General features: G+C 37.4%; 2 protein-coding genes across 5 annotated transcripts; one reads left to right on the top strand and one right to left on the bottom strand.

Annotated features, from left to right (window-relative positions):
- Nucleotides 1–7,651: 7,651 nt before the first annotated feature.
- On the top strand, nt 7,652–12,552 carry Fen1 (flap endonuclease 1). Its single transcript, XM_046616499.2, has 8 exons — nt 7,652–7,951; nt 8,452–8,554; nt 9,192–9,358; nt 9,462–9,571; nt 10,331–10,534; nt 10,712–10,930; nt 11,061–11,243; nt 11,883–12,552. Exons 1-8 carry the CDS (start codon nt 7,870–7,872, stop codon nt 11,955–11,957), a joined length of 1,143 nt encoding a protein of 380 aa, XP_046472455.1. The 5' UTR covers nt 7,652–7,869; the 3' UTR covers nt 11,958–12,552.
- Nucleotides 10,398–16,488, bottom strand: LOC124214268 (reticulon-4-interacting protein 1 homolog, mitochondrial). Of its 4 annotated transcripts, XM_046616498.2 has the most exons (9): nt 16,133–16,488; nt 15,451–15,703; nt 14,795–14,940; nt 14,324–14,473; nt 14,087–14,213; nt 13,924–14,011; nt 13,556–13,741; nt 13,172–13,349; nt 10,398–13,035 (listed from the first exon to the last, which is right to left on the bottom strand). In XM_046616498.2, the coding sequence occupies exons 1-9, from the start codon at nt 16,178–16,180 to the stop codon at nt 12,832–12,834; spliced, it is 1,380 nt and encodes a 459-aa protein (XP_046472454.1). In that variant the 5' UTR covers nt 16,181–16,488; the 3' UTR covers nt 10,398–12,831. The 4 variants fall into 4 exon arrangements, with proteins under 4 accessions (XP_046472454.1, XP_046472451.1, XP_046472452.1 ...); XM_046616495.2 differs by having other exon boundaries at nt 13,924–14,213; XM_046616496.2 differs by having other exon boundaries at nt 13,924–14,207.
- Nucleotides 16,489–19,821: the final 3,333 nt, after the last annotated feature.

Here is a 19,821-nt window from a genome sequence, read left to right as displayed (position 1 = left end):
TTATACAATTTATTATATTATTAATTAATTAATTAATCACATTAATCCTTACACAATATTTTTGATGTGTTCCTATACTAAAAATATTTATTACTATTCCAGGTATTACCCAGGGTGGTCAGAGGTGGACGAGGAAGAGGAGGAGCTGGACGAGGAGGAGGACCAGGTGGACGAGGAGGAGGACGAGGTGGACGAGGAGCAGGCGGGGTGGGTCGTGGGAGAGGACCTCTCCTCTCCTCAGAGGAGGGGAGGGGGAGGGGGAGGGGGAGGGGCAGGGAAGGGGGAGAGGTGGGCGGGGAGGGGGAAGGGATGGGAAGGGAAGGGAAGGGAAGGGAAGGGGGGGTGGCGGGGAGGGTGGAGGGGGGAGGGGGGGAGGGCGGGAGGGGGGCGGGAGGGAGGGAGGGAGGGAGGGCGGGCGGGCGGGGGGGGCGGGAGGGAGGCGGGAGGGAGGGAGGGAGGGAGGGCGGGCGGGCGCGGGAGGGGGGGGGGGTGTACTGTTAACTCTAACGGGCTCGCATCGACATCCGTCCTCCACTCTCTCCCTCCCTCCCGCCCGCCCGCCCGCCCTCCCTCCCTCCCACCCTCCCTCCCTCCCTCCCTCCCTCCCGCCCCCCCTCCCGCCCTCCCCCCCTCCCCCCTCCACCCTCCCCGCCACCCCCCCCTTCCCTTCCCTTCCCTTCCCTTCCCTTCCCATCCCTTCCCCCTCCCCGCCCACCTCTCCCCCTTCCCTGCCCCTCCCCCTCCCCCTCCCCCTCCCCTCCTCTGAGGAGAGGAGAGGTCCTCTCCCACGACCCACCCCGCCTGCTCCTCGTCCACCTCGTCCTCCTCCTCGTCCACCTGGTCCTCCTCCTCATCCAGCTCGTCCTCCTCCTCGTCCACCTCTGACCACCCTGGGTAATACCTGGAATAGTAATAAATATTTTTAGTATAGGAACACATCAAAAATATTGTGTAAGGATTAATGTGATTAATTAATTAATTAATAATATAATAAATTGTATAAGATTATTCATAGCTACTGAATATGTGCTTGCACGAAAAATGAATTGAAATAATTTATTGTAAACGTGACAAGTTTGTAATATTTCAGATGAAATATAATTACAATTGCCATTAAATATTATAAGAATATTGATTAATTAATTAATAATATAATAAATTGTATAAGATTATTCATAGCTACTGAATATGTGCTTGCACGAAAAATGAATTGAAATAATTTATTGTAAACGTGACAAGTTTGTAATATTTCAGATGAAATATAATTACAATTGCCATCAAATATTATAAAAGTGTTTTACTCACCCAGCACAAATTCTCGTCCTCCTCGTCCTCCTCCTCGTCCACCTCCGACCACCTTCAACCACCTCGAGTTATACCTCGAATACTAATAAATATATTAGCGGACTGACAGCTACCGAATATGGGCTTGCGCGAAAAACGAATTGAAATAATTTATTGCAAACATGAACCAGGAACCACGGAGCGCTTATCCTGGAAGTCGAGAAATTTTATTAGCGGACTGACAGCTACCGAATTTGGGGTTGCGCGAAAAACGAATTGAAATAATTTATTGCAAACATGAACCAGGAACCACGGAGCGCTTATCCTGGAAGTCGAGAAATTTTATTAGCGGACTGACAGCTACCGAATTTGGGGTTGCGCGAAAAACGAATTGAAATAATTTATTGCAAACATGAACCAGGAACCACGGAGCGCTTATCCTGGAAGTCGAGAAATTTTATTAGCGGACTGACAGCTACCGAATTTGGGGTTGCGCGAAAAACGAATTGAAATAATTTATTGCAAACATGAACCAGGAACCACGGAGCGCTTATCCTGGAAGTCGAGAAATTTTATTAGCGGACTGACAGCTACCGAATTTGGGGTTGCGCGAAAAACGAATCGAAATAATTTATTGCAAACATGAACCAGGAACCACGGAGCGCTTATCCTGGAAGTCGAGAAATTTTATTAGCGGACTGACAGCTACCGAATTTGGGGTTGCGCGAAAAACGAATTGAAATAATTTATTGCAAACATGAACCAGGAACCACGGAGCGCTTATCCTGGTAGTCGAGAAATTTTATTAGCGGACTGACAGCTACCGAATTTGGGGTTGCGCGAAAAACGAATTGAAATAATTTATTGCAAACATGAACCAGGAACCACGGAGCGCTTATCCTGGAAGTCGAGAAATTTTATTAGCGGACTGACAGCTACCGAATTTGGGGTTGCGCGAAAAACGAATTGAAATAATTTATTGCAAACATGAACCAGGAACCACGGAGCGCTTATCCTGGAAGTCGAGAAATTTTATTAGCGGACTGACAGCTACCGAATTTGGGGTTGCGCGAAAAACGAATTGAAATAATTTATTGCAAACATGAACCAGGAACCACGGAGCGCTTATCCTGGAAGTCGAGAAATTTTATTAGCGGACTGACAGCTACCGAATTTGGGGTTGCGCGAAAAACGAATTGAAATAATTTATTGCAAACATGAACCAGGAACCACGGAGCGCTTATCCTGGAAGTCGAGAAATTTTATTAGCGGACTGACAGCTACCGAATTTGGGGTTGCGCGAAAAACGAATTGAAATAATTTATTGCAAACATGAACCAGGAACCACGGAGCGCTTATCCTGGTAGTCGAGAAATTTTATTAGCGGACTGACAGCTACCGAATTTGGGGTTGCGCGAAAAACGAATTGAAATAATTTATTGCAAACATGAACCAGGAACCACGGAGCGCTTATCCTGGAAGTCGAGAAATTTTATTAGCGGACTGACAGCTACCGAATTTGGGGTTGCGCGAAAAACGAATTGAAATAATTTATTGCAAACATGAACCAGGAACCACGGAGCGCTTATCCTGGAAGTCGAGAAATTTTATTAGCGGACTGACAGCTACCGAATTTGGGGTTGCGCGAAAAACGAATTGAAATAATTTATTGCAAACATGAACCAGGAACCACGGAGCGCTTATCCTGGAAGTCGAGAAATTTTATTAGCGGACTGACAGCTACCGAATTTGGGATTGCGCGAAAAACGAATTGTAATAATTTATTGCAAACATGAACCAGGAACCACGGAGCGCTTATCCTGGAAGTCGAGAAATTTTATTAGCGGACTGACAGCTACCGAATTTGGGGTTGCGCGAAAAACGAATTGAAATAATTTATTGCAAACATGAACCAGGAACCACGGAGCGCTCATCCTGGAAGTCGAGAAATTTTATTAGCGGACTGACAGCTACCGAATTTGGGGTTGCGCGAAAAACGAATTGAAATAATTTATTGTAAACATGAACCAGGAACCACGGAGCGCTTATCCTGGAAGTCGAGTTTCACCGCGTAGCGGACCCGAAGCGCGGGATCCGGGAGGTTGAGAACCCGGTACTCGAAATACGTAGCGGACCCGAAGCGCGGGATCCGGGAGGTTGAGAACCCGGTACTCGAAATTTGCGGAGCGCGACTCTCATCCGTCCGCTCTACTGCGCGGTTGCTTCCAGACTGAGGAATTCTGCTAGCTGATTTTGAATTGGTGACGTCACTTTCTGAACATCCGACATCCAAACTATGGTTTCGAACTTTGATACTATGTATGATGATGTATGATGTACGATGTATGATGTACGATGTATGATGTACGATGTATGATGTACGATGTATGATGTATGATGATATGATATGATGTATAATGATTTTAGCTTTCACATTTCATACAAGAAATACACACCTCATCTCTCCTGCCGATTTCAGACTCAAGCGGCCAGGCCCTTCGATGGTCAGCCGTTGACTGAAGATATATTCTTCAGTGAACGGGTCGGCTAATAACGCTGCCGTTCTGCGACAGTTGGATGATGAAAAATTTCGCTCGTATCTTTCAAATGTGTGTTAAAATACACTCGAAGTCTTAAGAAGCGTCGTTCTTTCTCTCCCTATCACCTTTCTAGGTCTTTAAACCACTACGCAGCGTTAAATACCGTCTCATATACGAAGCATCCATTTCATCTCGTTCAAAATTAGCGCATCCGTGATGTATTACAGTTACTCTGAACTTTTTTCCATCCGAATACTTTTCGAAAAACAATTCTGCTCCTCTACCCAACGCAGATACTTCACTTGCGACCAGCTAAAACAACGTTTCGATTCTATGCCTATGAAAATTCAAGATCGAGAGAGCAAATGAAAAGTTGTTGAAATAATTATGAATACTAATGTTATGGAATACATCGAGCGCGCGTCGAATAGAATCCCATTTCGAAATGAATAATTCTTCTCTTTTCATATCATAGCTAATCTAGTAATATAGGTAAATAGGACGGTTGGAGGTGTTCGGAAATGGTAGGAGGTGGTCGGCGCTGGCAGAAGGTGATAGGGGATGGTCGAAAGTGGCCATTGATGGTGGGAGGTGGCAGGGGGAGGTAGGAGGTATTCGAAAATGGTAGGACATTTCAAATGTTAAAGTCGACGATGATCCGGTGCATAATTTTATCGTTACAGATTTTCTTTTCCCATGAGGCATAGAGTATTCAACAACGATAATGCAGTCCTTAAAATTCATCATTCATCTCTGTCTGGAAAGCTAATTCGCAAGGCGTGGTATTCTATTCTATTTGCATTATCAGAAAAGTACCCGTACTCTACATACACTGTTTCTAATCTTTTGCTACATTTGGCTTAATCCCCATGCTTCCGCAGCACGAATAGTCGGAAATGTTTTTGATTATCCATAATAAAATAAAAGAAGTAACAAAGCTTAAATTTATTGTTAAAGCTCTAATGAAGACATCAAACTGCGGTCGAATCAATTCATTTATTATATTTTACATATTATTTGCACATGACCTCTGTATATTTGATAAATTATTCCTAAATACATTGAAACATATGTATTTATAATGAAATATCATGCAATGGGCTGTGTAAAATATAAACTATAATTTCTATCGAATAGCTGCTTTTATGTCAACAGGGCTTTGAGACTCAGTTCAGTTCGTCCTCCTCCTCGTCCACCTCCGACCACCTCCAACAATCGCCAACCACCTCGAACAACCACCGATAACCACCTCGGGTTGTACCTGGAATAGCAATAAATATTTTCAGTATAAGAACACATCAAAAATATCATGTAAGAATTAATATAATTTATTAATTAATCAATAATATAATAAATTTTATTAACGCATTTATAGATACCGAATTGTAGCTTGCGCGAAAGATGAATTGAAATAATTTATTGAAAACATGACATGTTTCAAAAATTTTAGATAAAATATGATTACAAATGCCACTAAGTGTTACAAAAATATTAAACTCACCGAGCACAAATCCTCGTTCTCCTTCTCGTCCACCTCCGACCACTTCCAACGACCACCGATAACCACCTCGGGTTATACCTTGAATACTAATAAATATTTTCAGAACACATCAAAATTATTGTGTCAGGATTAATATAATTCTTTTATTGACATATTTCACCGAGAAGATTGTGAGCAAATTATGGAACATTATTGAAATTTTATTGGCGCATTGATCGCCGCTGAATTTGGATTTGTGCGAAAAATGAATTTAAAGAATTTATTGTTAACATGACAAGTTCAAAATATTTCAGATAAAATATAATTACAATTGCCATTGAATATTGTGAAAATATTATACATACCATGCACAAATAGTAACATAGCTTTTTGTTATCGATTTAAATGAAAATAGTTCATTGTAATCATTGATTTTGTACTATTAGCGTATACGAATGGCTAAAAACTGAAAGCAATCAATAATTATGCAGCAAAATATTTAAGTCACGCCGAATAAAGGTTAATAATAAACTCAGATAATGAAGAAAAAATATCTTTCAAATCGGTTCAAAGTGGAAACCAGGTTCTTCAGACGCTGCTATATGAAAGATCGGGAAAAGTACACGTATGATTTTTTTCTTAAATCAATCAAATACCATCATTTTTAAGCGAAACGTTGATTTTTGATAATTTTTTTTAATGGGTGATAACTAACGAAGCTTTTTAAAATTTTGAGTGTATTTCAACTCATATTTGAACAGCTCCATAAAAATGTCCCTATCATCAATCATCGCAAATTGGCGAAGTTATTAGCTGACCATTAAAGCGCCTCGCCGCTGGAATCTCGAATTGGCAGGAAAGATGGAGTGCGTAATTCTTCGCTGAAATGGAAAAATTAATATTACTTTGAATTGACATATATTTTCATCATCGATGAACGAAAAAACGTAGAAAAAAATGTCAAGTCACATTCATTTCCGTTCAGAATTTTGTTAGTGAAAATCGTTACTTTTTACGTTTGAGCTCGACGATTAATATGACATCACGGTTTTTTCGGTTATTTTAGTACATCGATAATAAAATAGTGTACGAATTGAAAATAATTAGCTTTAAAACCCTTGCTCGCTAAAGCTTGCTCGAGGTCGGATGCCTAGTGTAACTAGTTTTTGTGCTCGTGCGCTCGCTTACTAGTTGTCAGTGTTTTACCATATGCCATAGTTGTAGGGGAGACCGGGGCACGATGGACTTCCCAAAAAATTCTGGTATTTGCTTCACAGTATACAGAATGAACAATGTCTTTGTGCATGTGACGGAAACCGAATCTGCACGTAAGATTTTTCCTATACATATAATGTTACAAATCACGTTTACACATGCATGTAAGTATAACGTATTGTTATTTTGTGATAATAAATTTCGTCGAAAAGTACCACAGAACAATCAGCTCAGTGCTAACAGATTTGAAACACGACGCCCAGCAATTTTAGCTCTAATTGAACGACGTGATTGTATGTATTCCTACGTATACTATGCCAACTACTCACCAATTGCAATTTCTTGATCCTGGTCGTTCGGTTTTTTTTTCGGATTTCAAATGTTACCTGAAGCATACATATTGGTTTGATAGCACAAAACATGACGTTTTCAATAATCGAACTTCTAAACTTGAAAATTAATCCTGAAAGTCAAAAGTCACCAGGTCAAGGATCTGGGCAGCCAAAACCACGGAGCGCTTGTCCTGGAGGTCGAGATCCACCAAGTGGAGGACCTCGACAGCCAAATTAAAACTAACTTTGGTTGATTATGAAAAATTTGTACAACGAATCTGTTTCTATGTCCTGCATGTTTTTTTTTTATTCACAATTTCACTTTGTGTAAAAAACCAACAGGCAGCTAAGGTTGTCCCTGGTCTGCGGGATCGGCGTTGTGTTTGGGTCATCAATCCAAGACTGGAAGTAGGAAGGCGACATTGTTATAGTAAAATCATCAAATTTATATAATCTTTATTTATTTAATATATAATAATAAATTAATAATTAATAATAAAATCAATTATTATTTTAATGATGATAATCGAAATTTATGACATTATTTTGTTAATGATATTATTACTATATTATGAATTTTGTGATGATGATGATGCCATAGAATACTGTATATTAGTACGATTAGTATATATCCTGTAGGTGCATTTCGGAACTAGCTGGCAGAGGTACCCACAAACTCGGCAGCACAAAAGACGTAACAGATGGTCGACAGTACTGGAAGCTAATTTCCCATGGAGCCTAGTAATTTCCGAACGCGCCTTATGCATACATAGCTGTGCGGTTGGCAGCCTCTACTTCAAGTTCCGAAATGGCGGGTAAATGGTTTGGGAATAGCAAGAGTGAATAGTGGTTGGTTGCACGTATTGTGTTGCGGGACGAAAAATGTATTGTGTATACTGTGTGAATAATGAGATGTTGTTCAGAGCCACTTGATTGTGAAATTCTGCTCTTTTAAATTAATCCTTGCCTGAGAATACTCAACTTTCTCTAAGTTATCGAGTCAATATTGTCAAAAGCCATGGGTATTTTGGGATTATCTAAATTGATCGCAGACGTCGCACCGTCGGCTGTAAAGGAAAAAGATATAAAGCACTATTTCGGTACGTAATATTAATATTAATATCAATAACAAAGTTCACACCGTTCCAGAAATATATTTTCAATTTACTTTGAATCCACTTGTTATACTCATACAATATTCTCTTTTAACCCTCACGAGGCGTACTATTGCGGCATCCCGATTCACAATCAGTAAGCACATGGCTATGTCAATACCCGTGTGTCTTTAATCAATTATATATTACGATTTAAGTAATCTATTTCAACTTTTTTTTTACAATTTAAAGATCAGACTGTGTAGAAAGAGATAGTGTTAACGGAATGATTATACAAAAAGAGTATTCTTGATATAACAGAAAGAACGAAAACGAATTCATTAAAGTTTGTCCAAATATAACTTCACCCCTGGGTATCTCAGTGCGCCTCTTGAGGGTTAAAATTAGTTTTGGTCTATCATATACAGCTCTTGATACCAACATCAATTTGTCAAATGGTTCAAGTTGCAAGTGTCATTTTGCCTATTAGTTGTATACTTTTGCAGGTCGTAAGATTGCCATTGATGCATCAATGTGTCTTTATCAGTTTCTCATTGCGGTGCGCAGCGAAGGGGCCCAGCTTACATCTATTGATGGCGAAACTACAAGGTATACCAGAAGTGTTGGTTTCTAATTTTCCTTCACAAAGATAGCGGTTTTGTTAATGGGAAATTTGATGATTTAATTTAATATTGAACCATGATTTTATCATAATTTATGTATGAATTTTTGTATTTAGATTTCATTTACCAATGTCTTTTTTTAAACCATATCTACTTGCACTACTCCATATTTGTTTCAGCTTTTCATTTTATTACTTATATTTATGAAAACCTCTCTCGTTCCATGTCTTTTTCCATGATTCTTACCAGGTAATAGATACCGCCAATTTGGCTCGTGAATCATATCTACTTTGTGGTTTTGGACATGAGATACAACTTTTTATGAAAAAACCCTATTGACGGCATAAAAAAGGCCAAACTTACTTGAATTACAGTCACAAATTCTAGACCCGCAACTTTTTGTTGAAGCAGATTTTTGTAATTATTATCAACACAACAGTTGCAACGATGTCTTTATTGGGAGTATCGTGATTTAAATTAATATTGCAAGATGAAAATTCAGTTTATTAGCTAATGTTCGTAGCTGACAAAAATTTAAATCGTATATTAATTATTAAAGTATTTTTTAATTTGTGCATGTAGTCCGACAATATTTAATTAAATCATTTGAATGATATTTACAGTCACTTGATGGGTATATTCTACAGAACGTTGCGCTTTATAGAACAGGGTATAAAGCCTGTTTATGTATTTGATGGTAAACCACCAAACTTGAAAGGTGGGGAATTGGCAAAACGTGCGGAGAAGAGAGATGAGGCGCAGAAAGCCTTAGAAGTTGCTGAAGCAGCTGGTAATCTAAATAGATTCCATCCTTTGACATTTTCTGTGCTTTAAAAAATGATTTATTGGGATACTAGGCCGCCATAGCTTATGTCATTTATCTTGTCAAATAGGAAATACTGAGGATATTCAAAAATTCAACAGAAGGCTAGTTAAAGTTACGAAGCAACATGCCGAAGATTCTAAACAACTCTTAAAGCTGATGGGTGTTCCATATATTGATGTAAGATTCTCATACATATAGCAATCTCAGAGATCATTCAATTTTTAAGAGAGGTTTGGCGATTTTTATACTTTTCAACAGTCATGTAAAGTACAGTTACTATGAGTGTGAGGATGGTTTTTAAAGATTTTCACGTTTCTAGTGGTATAAGTGGTGTGGTACAAAAAATTCCATACCACCTATTACAGAAAATTATGACGAATTCATACAGAATGTAACATATAGTTTTTGTTTGTTGAAGCAGAATTTAGGTGGAACAGTAAGAATTACCTCAACAAACTTGGTATTTTCTTTGCATTTGGCACTAGACAGAAACAAACATATGTGTATATTACAGTGGTTCACCATATAAAAAAATTTTTTTTTTCAATGCAGCTTCCTCATAAAGCGGTTGTTTATGATCAAAAACATATTCCCTGGAAATTTGAGCTCAATTGGATAAGATTTAAAGGTCCTGCTTTCGAGTTTTAGTTTTTACATTGAAATAATGCGTAAATTTATTTTCGTCTATATTTTCACGCAAAATCGACAGTGAGTCAAGTTCAGCATTTTTTGTACATGTTATTTCAATGTTAAACCGAAAACTAGAAAGCGGAACCTCTACATCTTATCCGATCGAGTTAAAATTTGCAAGGGATTTATTTTTCATCGTAAAGAACGGTTTTCAAACGAAGCAGTACTGAAAAAAATTTTTTTAGGTGAACCACACTAATGTGTATTTGTCTTCAACCTTTAAAAGTAATAATCAAACTGATACAGGCTCCATGTGAAGCTGAGGCTCAGTGTACTGCTCTGGTTAAATCTGGAAAAGTTTTTGCGACAGCAACAGAGGATATGGATGCATTGACATTTGGATGTAATGTACTACTTCGACGTATGACATTTAGTGAGGCCAGAAAAATGCCTATACAAGAGATTCATTATGATAAAGTATTGGAAGGTCTGGAATTGAATAAGGACGAGGTAAATACAAGGCTGATATGAAAAGAATAATTTGAAAATTCGATTCTTCCAATGACACAGTTTTCTATGAAGAGCTATCAAAAATGTCGCCAGCATCAATGATTGGTACTTACTGTTGTGTATACAGCAATATGGTTTATTCCAACCTGACAATTCTATTTCAAATGTTATTTACAGTTTATTGATCTATGCATAATGTTGGGCTGTGATTATACTGACAGCATTAGAGGTATTGGGCCAAAGCGAGCTATGGAGCTAATTAAAACGCACAGATCTCTTGAAAAGATTTTGGAAAATTTAGATACCAATAAGTATCCTGTACCGACTGATTGGAACTATAAACAAGCCAGAATATTATTTCAAGAACCCGAAGTTATGGATCCAAATAATATTGAGGCATGTAGTGGTACTTATATTTTGCAATAATCTTCAGATAACTAGGCGAAGGAAAAATTATAAACCAGTTTTGGGCTCCAAAGAATTTTCAAGTTCTTCTCTTCTTGATTAAAACTTGTTTGTTTTGCAGCTGAAGTGGTCAGATCCAGATGAGGAAGGCTTGGTTAATTTTTTGTGTGGTGATAAGCAATTTAATGAAGATAGAGTTAGAAATGGTTCGAAAAAGTTGTTGAAAGCTCGTGGTACTTCAACCCAGGGTCGGCTCGACTCGTTCTTCAAAGTGTTGCCCAGTACAACTCCAGTCAAGCGTAAGGTAAGACATTGATCTGTTGAGTATCTATTGGATATTCATAACACAGTAAAACCACCGTAGTGTCAATAACTATTCCATCATCCTTGTTTTGACAAATCTGCTTTCCTACTGTGACTGATTAGATTTGTGGAAAGTGACAATTCAGCAGCACAGCACATGGCAGATTACTATAGTGAACTTGTAATCATTTGTGATAGGAAAAAATATACGGGAACTTGTTGTCGATTTTACTGCTCAACTTTAACTTGACTTCCACACTGTTCAAATTTTGGGTGGGTGCAGAAAAAAACTCTCGAATATCTCTGATTTCATACACAAGAAAAGATACACACCTAGTGTTAAAAATGATATAGGTACAAGTAAAAGCAGATAACATTTTTATTGAGCTTGGAATTTCAAAAAATTTTATCTTAATTTCGTAACTTTAGTTAAATTTTGTTGATAAATAAAGATAAGTCATTTTTATTAGATGTTTGATGATTCGTCCCTGTCATGTTTGACAAGGAACTATTAACTGCATTAATATTTTCCCCTAGGAGTTGCCACTAAAGAGGTTTTACTGCCTTGCCTTATTTAGGAATCTAACACTCAGATTTACCAGGACATATTGATTAATTCATTTTTTGTTTAACACAACAGGCCGATGACAAAAAGACACCAGCGAAAAAAGGCAAACCTGCTGGAAGAGGTAAATTTCGAGGAAAAGCCAAGTAAATGGAAAGTTATCTCAAAATTTTGTCATGCAACTCAGGAGTATAAATTCCTCTGTTAAGAGGTCTGCCCTGGGTCTGTCGATTTTTACAACAAAGTAATTCAAGTGAAATTTCGAATTTTAATTATTCCAAGTAACAAATTTTTCTAATATGCAAATGATCCGTTATAGATATGAATTACTAGCTGAATTCAATTCATTCTTTTATTATGAATTCTTTACTTTTACTGTTGGCCATTTATGTCTTGCCAAACAATGTCAATAAGTCTGCAACAATAACTTCGATTAAGTAAAATTACAACAATTTTCAATCAATAAATCTGCAGTTATAACTTCAATTATATAAAAATTCATCCATTTTCAAATTAAACATTATGTATATATATTTTGTTTGCACAAAAGTTCAAATAATTAACAGTTTATAATTTGTTAAGGCAACTCATGATTAGTTCTTAAACTTTCCTTCATATCTAGTTATATATATATATATTTGATAATAAAACATGCTATAAACATTTACTAACTTAACTTTGTATTAAAGCTCCCCATTCTTATACCCTGAATTTTAGGGGCCATTTTATGTAAATATGGCCTTAATTTGAGCTGGTTACGAGTGGAGTCTATCGCAATTTTGAAGTTACGTGGAAGACACACTCGCAAATTTGAAGTGATAATTGGCCAGACTGAACTGTGCTTTTCAGCGTCAACGTCAATTCTTGGTAATTAAAATATTACCTGAACTCTCTGGTGTCCAACTATAAATGTCTGGTTTGGCAATTCATTCAAATATTTGTATTATCAAGGTCTGCAATAGTTGTAACACCATTACTGAATCACCAAGCCATGAATTAGTATATCCTGTAAATAATACAAGCGTCAGTGGAATCTAATTATAGTGCTGCCGACAGCATTCGGATTCAATGCTTCGTGTAAGGCTTGTTCAATGTTGTGTGGTGCATAAGCTTTATGAACAACAGCCTGTAGTTGATCTGCATCAACGAGTTGACGCAATGCATCCAGATTGGCAGTGTTTATTTTTGAACCATCGTTCCATTGGTTTGGTTTCAAACCAAATAAGTACTGTAATCATACAGTAAAAAGTTATGTCAGTCTACACTTGTAATAATATTTTGATTTTATTCATTGTCAATACTATCAAATTACACGAAATATTATGCATTGTGAGAGCAAAATATATTACAAATAAAATACATACTCGTATTAACAGTTTGATTCTGACATATCCGGAAAATATGCTTCCAAAAACAAATCCTAACGTATCGGATGTCAAATGTTCTGGTACTGTGGATACGTAAGAACCATGCGGTAGTAAATGATTTCTCAGTATACAGTCTTTAATTTGTTGACCACCGGTGTAAAAGATGGCGTCGAATCTGCAATAATGGATTCAAAATGAAGAACTGAGTAAAGGATTAATTTTTTCTTGATTTCACTCGCGTCTTTCAGCCAAACCTGGAAACAAATCACTCTTTGAATAGAGATTGATCGAACACATTGGCGTTTTCTTTCTCTCAAAAAATTATTAACGTATTATATTTTTTTGGAATCACCATGTCTGAAAGAAGACATATTTACTCACTTATCTTGTAGTTCTAATTCTTTTTCTATATTCGATTCGTTGAAGGGAATAACTTCGTCCGCTCCCAGAGCTTTAGCAACAGGTATTGCTTGCTGTTTACAAGCTGCAACAACATAACCACCCCAAAGTTTAGTTAGCTGAATTAAAATACAGCCAACTGGGGTAGTCCCACCATACACAAGAATTCTGTGGAAATGTTTATATCGATTACAACAATACAGCAAGTTACTTCACATTCAGTAGTTGTCTGGTAGTTTTTATTTATATAATATTGCAGATCTGTTATTAACATTTATGCATCTTTAGCGTCAATTTTAAAATTCAACAATGGCTTGATTCAGTTTGTTACTAAATCTTTGAAGAATGACCTTTTTCCTCGAGCATTGCCTTCTGCGATCACAGATTCATTAACAATGGCATCCCATGCCAAACATCCACTGTACGGTAAGCTGGCTGCTGCATCAAAGTTTACAAGTTTTGGCCTTCTGGCTACTACGGTTTCTGAAACTACCAAATATTCTGCCATGGTACCTTGTGCCCATGAAGGAACGGCCAGATACACCTCATCACCAATGTCAAAATCTATGACACTTGGACCAATATCAACCACTATTCCGGCACAATCTCTTCCTATTATCACTGGCAAATCTCTCTGTTTCTGCAACAGAGTAACGGGATAAACAATGGTCTTTTTGTGATTTTGTAATGAGTTTGTAAATACGTATTTGTTGAAAAATGCAGATCAGTGTTAATTGCTTGAATATTTACACCAGAGTTAAGAAGCTGTCTGTACGTCCTTGCGTAGCCAGAACATATTTTTGCATCTACGACATTCACAGATGCAGATTTTACTTGGATTAATAAATCGTCAGGTTTTTGAATGGCTGGCATTTCCACGTCGTCTATTGTAGTGACACCCTGTTGAACCATAAGAATTTATGAAACATTGTAAAACCAAAAGTATATACAGAGTTGGAAGATTTTACTTTCTGACTTACCAGACTCCAACGTCGTTTTATAATAATTACGTATTAGTGTAAGACACGTGTGATAAAATGAAAACTCCGATATGTAACAATGTACCACCATTTACACATGCTTGACCTACTTTATTTTTTTACTAGTGGAAACATAAACTATAAGTTCGATCACTTTTCTTTCTTTTAAACCAGAACATCTGGCACCATTAGATACCAAAAGTACACTGGTAACATGCCAAATGATACTTATAATACAAACCTCAATACCAATGTAATGATGACATATAATGGCTTTCATGTGGTGCATGTGCTGTGGTGGGTGGTGACAATTTAAGCCTGTGCTAAATCCTATAAGACTTCCAGCAGTTAAACCAATAACACAAAAGGCTAGCTCTCGTCTTGACACTGAAATATAAGCAAACCTGCATTAAAGAAACTGTAACTAGAATACAAAAGTGTAGGTTTATTTATTACTATTCATTATCTGAATGCAAAACAAAAATTTTAAGAGAATATGAAATTAGGGCAAAAAATAAAAATGGGTTGGTAGATAAGTCATTTCAGAGGGCACTTTTTAGAAATAACTAGCTTTGAATCATCCCATCATTCTTGCATCCAGATAATCATTGTCAATTTTGCAAAATAAGTTTTTGTCACTAGTTTCAGAGGTCTGAAACATCGCTAGCATTCATGTGTATCAATATCCATTCTCTACAGTTGGAGGGAAGAAATTTAGGTAGACAATAACATGCGAGTGGTAAGTTGAATTTCAATTGCGATTATATGCAAAGGAGAGATCAGAGTGAGATTACATTGAACTAAATTGAGAAGCATACGGTCCATGAGTGCATCGTACTTCAAGGATGCAGGTTTTCAGGACCAGGTTCAGTAATGGAAGAGTTGGATAATGCACACCTGGAAGAATACCTCCAGCAGTAAACAAGTTGGCTACTTGTTGATAAAATTCACGCGGGTTGAATTGCAGTGAATAATACTGAAACTGGAGTTGTTCCCATCCAGTGTGAGCCCAGGTCAACAGTTGTTGGCCAACATCTTTTAGTCGTTGGCCATATTCTCCCTGGTAAAATTCCTGCAGAAGTTGTTGAAGCTGCGTTATCCATCTGGCCAACACTTGCTGTCCCTGCTGCGCTATCACTGATGCTTGAACCTGCAAAAATAAGATTTCATGGAAATATAACAATTTCTTTTCTATTGGAAGAATGTTTCACCAGAGTTTTTTATGTAAGAGACATAGAAAAATGTTTTTCAATGTGAAGAAGAAGTTTATGAAATCCAGTTTTTGCTTGTTTAGGATTGGAATTTATTCTAAAGGAATGTATTTGTATACCTCTGCTTGGAAAGTTATAAATAAATATGACTTGATTGAAATCTGTAACTTGTACAGTTTCTTTTACTATATTATTGGAATTATGGCAGGTTACATTTGTGACTGGATGATCAAAAGAAAATTAGAAAAACTATGAATGATAGTTTGCGGGCAAAAATGATGGGAAGATATGTAAAATATTATTGTATGCGTTTGTAATTTTTAACGTTTTAAATGAATGATCAATGAAAATTCGAACGGAACAAATACCTGTAACGTCTCGAGTTGATTGGATATTCGAAAACGAATTTCGTCCATTGTTAATATTAAGTAAAATTCTGATTTTAATTCAAAACATTGTCGAGATCAAGAATCACGTTTGAAGCTGAGAGAGGCTCAAGCCAGAAAATAACCAGCCAGAGATACGGCACACAAGTGATATAAATAACTGATTAACACATTGCATGCATCTCAAAAATAGATGCAAAGGATATTTTTTGGGGCTATCGTGTTTTGAATCAACTGCTCGACCCGACGATTTTATCCTTACAATCGTGCGATGATGAACATCGGATACAAATTTCCTTAAATTTAATTCATTTTCGTATTTCCAAGGCAACAGGTTATGGTAAATTTGACTTACAGCAAAAGTGCGTACTCAATGCGCATTCGGTGCAATCTCCCTAGTTTTCCTGTCTCTCCATTGGTTAAAAACTAGGGATTCTATGCTCAGTGCACATTTTTCTTTAAGTCGGATTCCCATTAGCTTCTACCCAAATCACGTAAGTCAAATGATTTGTTGGGCTTTCAACTTGTGATGTAACCCCACTTGAGTTATGATCACGAACGTCACGAATCACATGATTTGACTGATGCACCCTCTACCGAAAATATATTTTACTGACAGCCAATTGAGAAACTGATGATTGCGCAAAGCGATGCCTGATAAGAGCTCACACGTCCGCCTTTTTCGTGTTATTAACTTCATGGCACCTTGTGCGTGATTGAAAATATAAGTATAAAGACTCGTAGTCTTCTGGGATTTTTCGTGATCGAAAATGAACGAGTTAAATTCATTGTTAAGAAGCGTCCTCTGCGTCCTACCTTGAAAGGGCAACTCAACCGGCAAGCGGTCCGTACGTAAAGTTTACACAAGAGCGGATGTTACCGTCGCTCACCGGGTGTGCCCAGATAATGCAGAGTCGAATGTTATTATGCCTATAGAATGACGAACGGAAACAGATTGAAATTTTTATATAATCCCTTAGAAAAACTACAATATATTAGTATTTGACCAGTGAAAATAATTTACTTCACTTATGCTCGTTTCCACGCCACCGCAAGCGGTAGAGCACCCAGCGCGTTTTTTTTTTTACGTTGTATCCCCAGTAGGCCTACTCCACAGAGAATAGTTGCAAGATCGATCTGGTGTTCTTGGAAAAATTACACATGACTTTTTTTCAAATGGTAATTATGGTAAATTGTTTTTCCCAATCAATTTGTACTCGCGTGTATTCGCAATTTGTTGCGAACGGCGATTGACTTCGGATGTTCGCGCACGGTTTTTTTTTCTTATGAGGTATGAGATAATCACAAAAATGGAGAACCTGGTGAATACGCAAAACAATCAAAAACGAAACTAAGATCGAAAACACGAACCGCTGTAAGACGTTGGCATTTACCTGTCGAAAGACGATGCAGAAATCTTTGAAGAAATAGAAACAAATCGGAATAGAATAAGAAGCTGTATAATTCTATGGTGAAAGACAAACCAAACATGACCCAGAGCGACTCGAGAAAAAAAACTCGACGTTAAAACGATCGCAATAAAAAACTGCAAAAGCATTAAAAAAAACTACAGCCAAATAAATTTTGCTACACTTCGTGATCACGATGATTCTGAAGTACATCACTAAATCTATGTATCGGTGAAAACAACATGACTAACCCTGAACCAGACCTAAGCCTAAAAAATGAGGCGTTGATTTTTCAGTATAGTTAATGAAACTCGGTTACGTGGAACAAATAAAAATATAATTAGTGCCATATGTCGATACAGACAAAAATATACTTAGTTTAAAGAAGTGAAAAATATAATTAACGAAAATAAACAAATTAATTATCTGAAACATTTTTGTTCCTGCGTGTTGAGCGCCGGTTTTCAAATGCCGCGCTTTCTTTCATAACTAAAAGGTATCAAGTCCACGCGCTAAAGGCGCCGTGGAACTTGAAAACTTTATTATTCGTCAAACAATTGACCGAAGAGCTGAAAAATTAGCACATTGAGAGTGCGTAACTCTTTTATGTACTGTTTGCAAAACCGACGGGCAAAAAACCGTGTACGACTCCCGTTATTAATTGGCCCGCAAAAAGCTGCGTCCAATTCGCGTTATTAATCTACGCGCAATAAGGCGTGACGAACTGGATGGAATAATGATCGGTAATGACTAAATAATTGAATTGAATAACGATTAAAAAATGGTTGCAAAGTGACAATAGGCAATTCGATCTCGTTAATATTCAAATGCTTACAAATGGTTGAGAGACTCGAATACGGAGTCTTTTGGTAAAAATATTTCTGTGATCGTTTGACGCTGTGGATTACAAAGGTTAGTAACATCACGGTACATCGCGACCTTCCTACCCTCGCCTGTTTCCCAACGAAGCCACCCAACAGAAAAGAGAGATTCACACATTCATTCATAAATCCCGCGACGGATCCCAAAACGTCCGCCTACCTACCCGGTTACCTATATTCGACCTAATCGATTCTCCCTTGTTTCCAACACACATCATTCTTCATCATTTGCGCCGTGGTCACTGACTTACATTTTCGTTGGTTACCTGTTGGGAGCAAAATGTTTTTGTATCGTAGTCTGCCTACTCAGAATACAGTATCGCGGTCATATCCCGCCCACCCTAATATTGCATTTATTATTTTAGTAATCCACCACTTAAACGGCATCATTGGTAAATTCAAACGTAAATTATTACATCAGTTGCAAAACACAATTCGATCTCGCGAGTGCCGAGTAAGCGATGGTTACCTGTCGCGATGCTTATTCCACTTTTAGCAACGTGTAAAATTTCTAAATGAAGTAAGCTACGCTAAATTGCATTATGAAAAAAAATGATTCGACTGAAAGTCAAGCACGTTGCGATCGTGCATGAGCCTAACCATGCAGCTAAGAAATCGAAGATATGTGTAACAATTGTTACCGCCACGCCACGTGACAGAGGAATCCCAGGGAAATACCCATAACCTAACACATGCAAACTCACCAACGTTGCCGAGAAATGGAGAAGTCAACCGGAAGTCTCTGCTTAAATCTGTGAAAAACAAAGCAAGACACTCGAATTAATTTAGCAAATTGGCTTTTCGGTTTTCAAATGAATTATTACTGTTGTCTATTTTCATATTTATGCATTCCATATTATGCAAGAACAAAAGTTCGGCTTTAAATGACCACCGTAAATTATCAATCAAAAATTGAATTAAGTACAGTGCAACCTCTGAATAAGCCCTCTCAAAATAAGTCCGCTTCCCCTAATCTTCGCTCGAGAGTTGCCCCCACTACTTCACGCATCGTAGCACATCGCAGAATCTGGGGCGAACCTCTGAATAAGTCCGCCCGTGGAAATTGTATTTTGGTCTCAATTTATGCTTTGAATAATAGTATAGTAATGAATTAATCTATCGTTAACACCTATTAGTATTTGAATTTTTTTAAAATTTCGATATATTAATAAAAAAATGTAATTATCTTAAAAAAGGTAACACAAAGTAAAATATTCAGCAATTCTTGTCAAAAAATAATATCATTCTTTAATATCAAATAATATCATTCTTCGCATGTACTTGAGCATTTGAAATTTTAAAGTAAAAAACAATTCTTTTTTTTATAGCGAATAATTATTTTATTATTAATGCGAAATACAATTTATAATACATAATGCAG

This window comes from Neodiprion pinetum, chromosome 3 (genome assembly GCF_021155775.2).
Source record: "Neodiprion pinetum isolate iyNeoPine1 chromosome 3, iyNeoPine1.2, whole genome shotgun sequence".
Classification (NCBI taxonomy): Eukaryota; Metazoa; Arthropoda; class Insecta; order Hymenoptera; family Diprionidae; genus Neodiprion; species Neodiprion pinetum.
Note: the sequence above shows the minus strand (reverse complement) of the source record. Positions and strands in the feature narration are given on the sequence as shown.

Excerpts from the sequence above, each read along its gene's own strand:
- LOC124214268 (XM_046616495.2), bottom strand. The coding sequence starts at position 16,180 with ATGGACGAAATTCGTTTTCGAATATCCAATCAACTCGAGACGTTACAG. Across the intron at positions 13,742-13,923 it reads GGCAATGCTCGAGGAAAAAG|AATTCTTGTGTATGGTGGGA; the intron begins GTCATTCTTCAA and ends ACATTTCCACAG. Across the intron at positions 13,350-13,555 it reads GAATTAGAACTACAAGATAA|ATTCGACGCCATCTTTTACA; the intron begins GTGAGTAAATAT and ends CCATTATTGCAG.
- Fen1 (XM_046616499.2), top strand. The coding sequence starts at position 7,870 with ATGGGTATTTTGGGATTATCTAAATTGATCGCAGACGTCGCACCGTCG. Across the intron at positions 8,555-9,191 it reads ATTGATGGCGAAACTACAAG|TCACTTGATGGGTATATTCT; the intron begins GTATACCAGAAG and ends TGATATTTACAG. Across the intron at positions 11,244-11,882 it reads CAACTCCAGTCAAGCGTAAG|GCCGATGACAAAAAGACACC; the intron begins GTAAGACATTGA and ends TTAACACAACAG.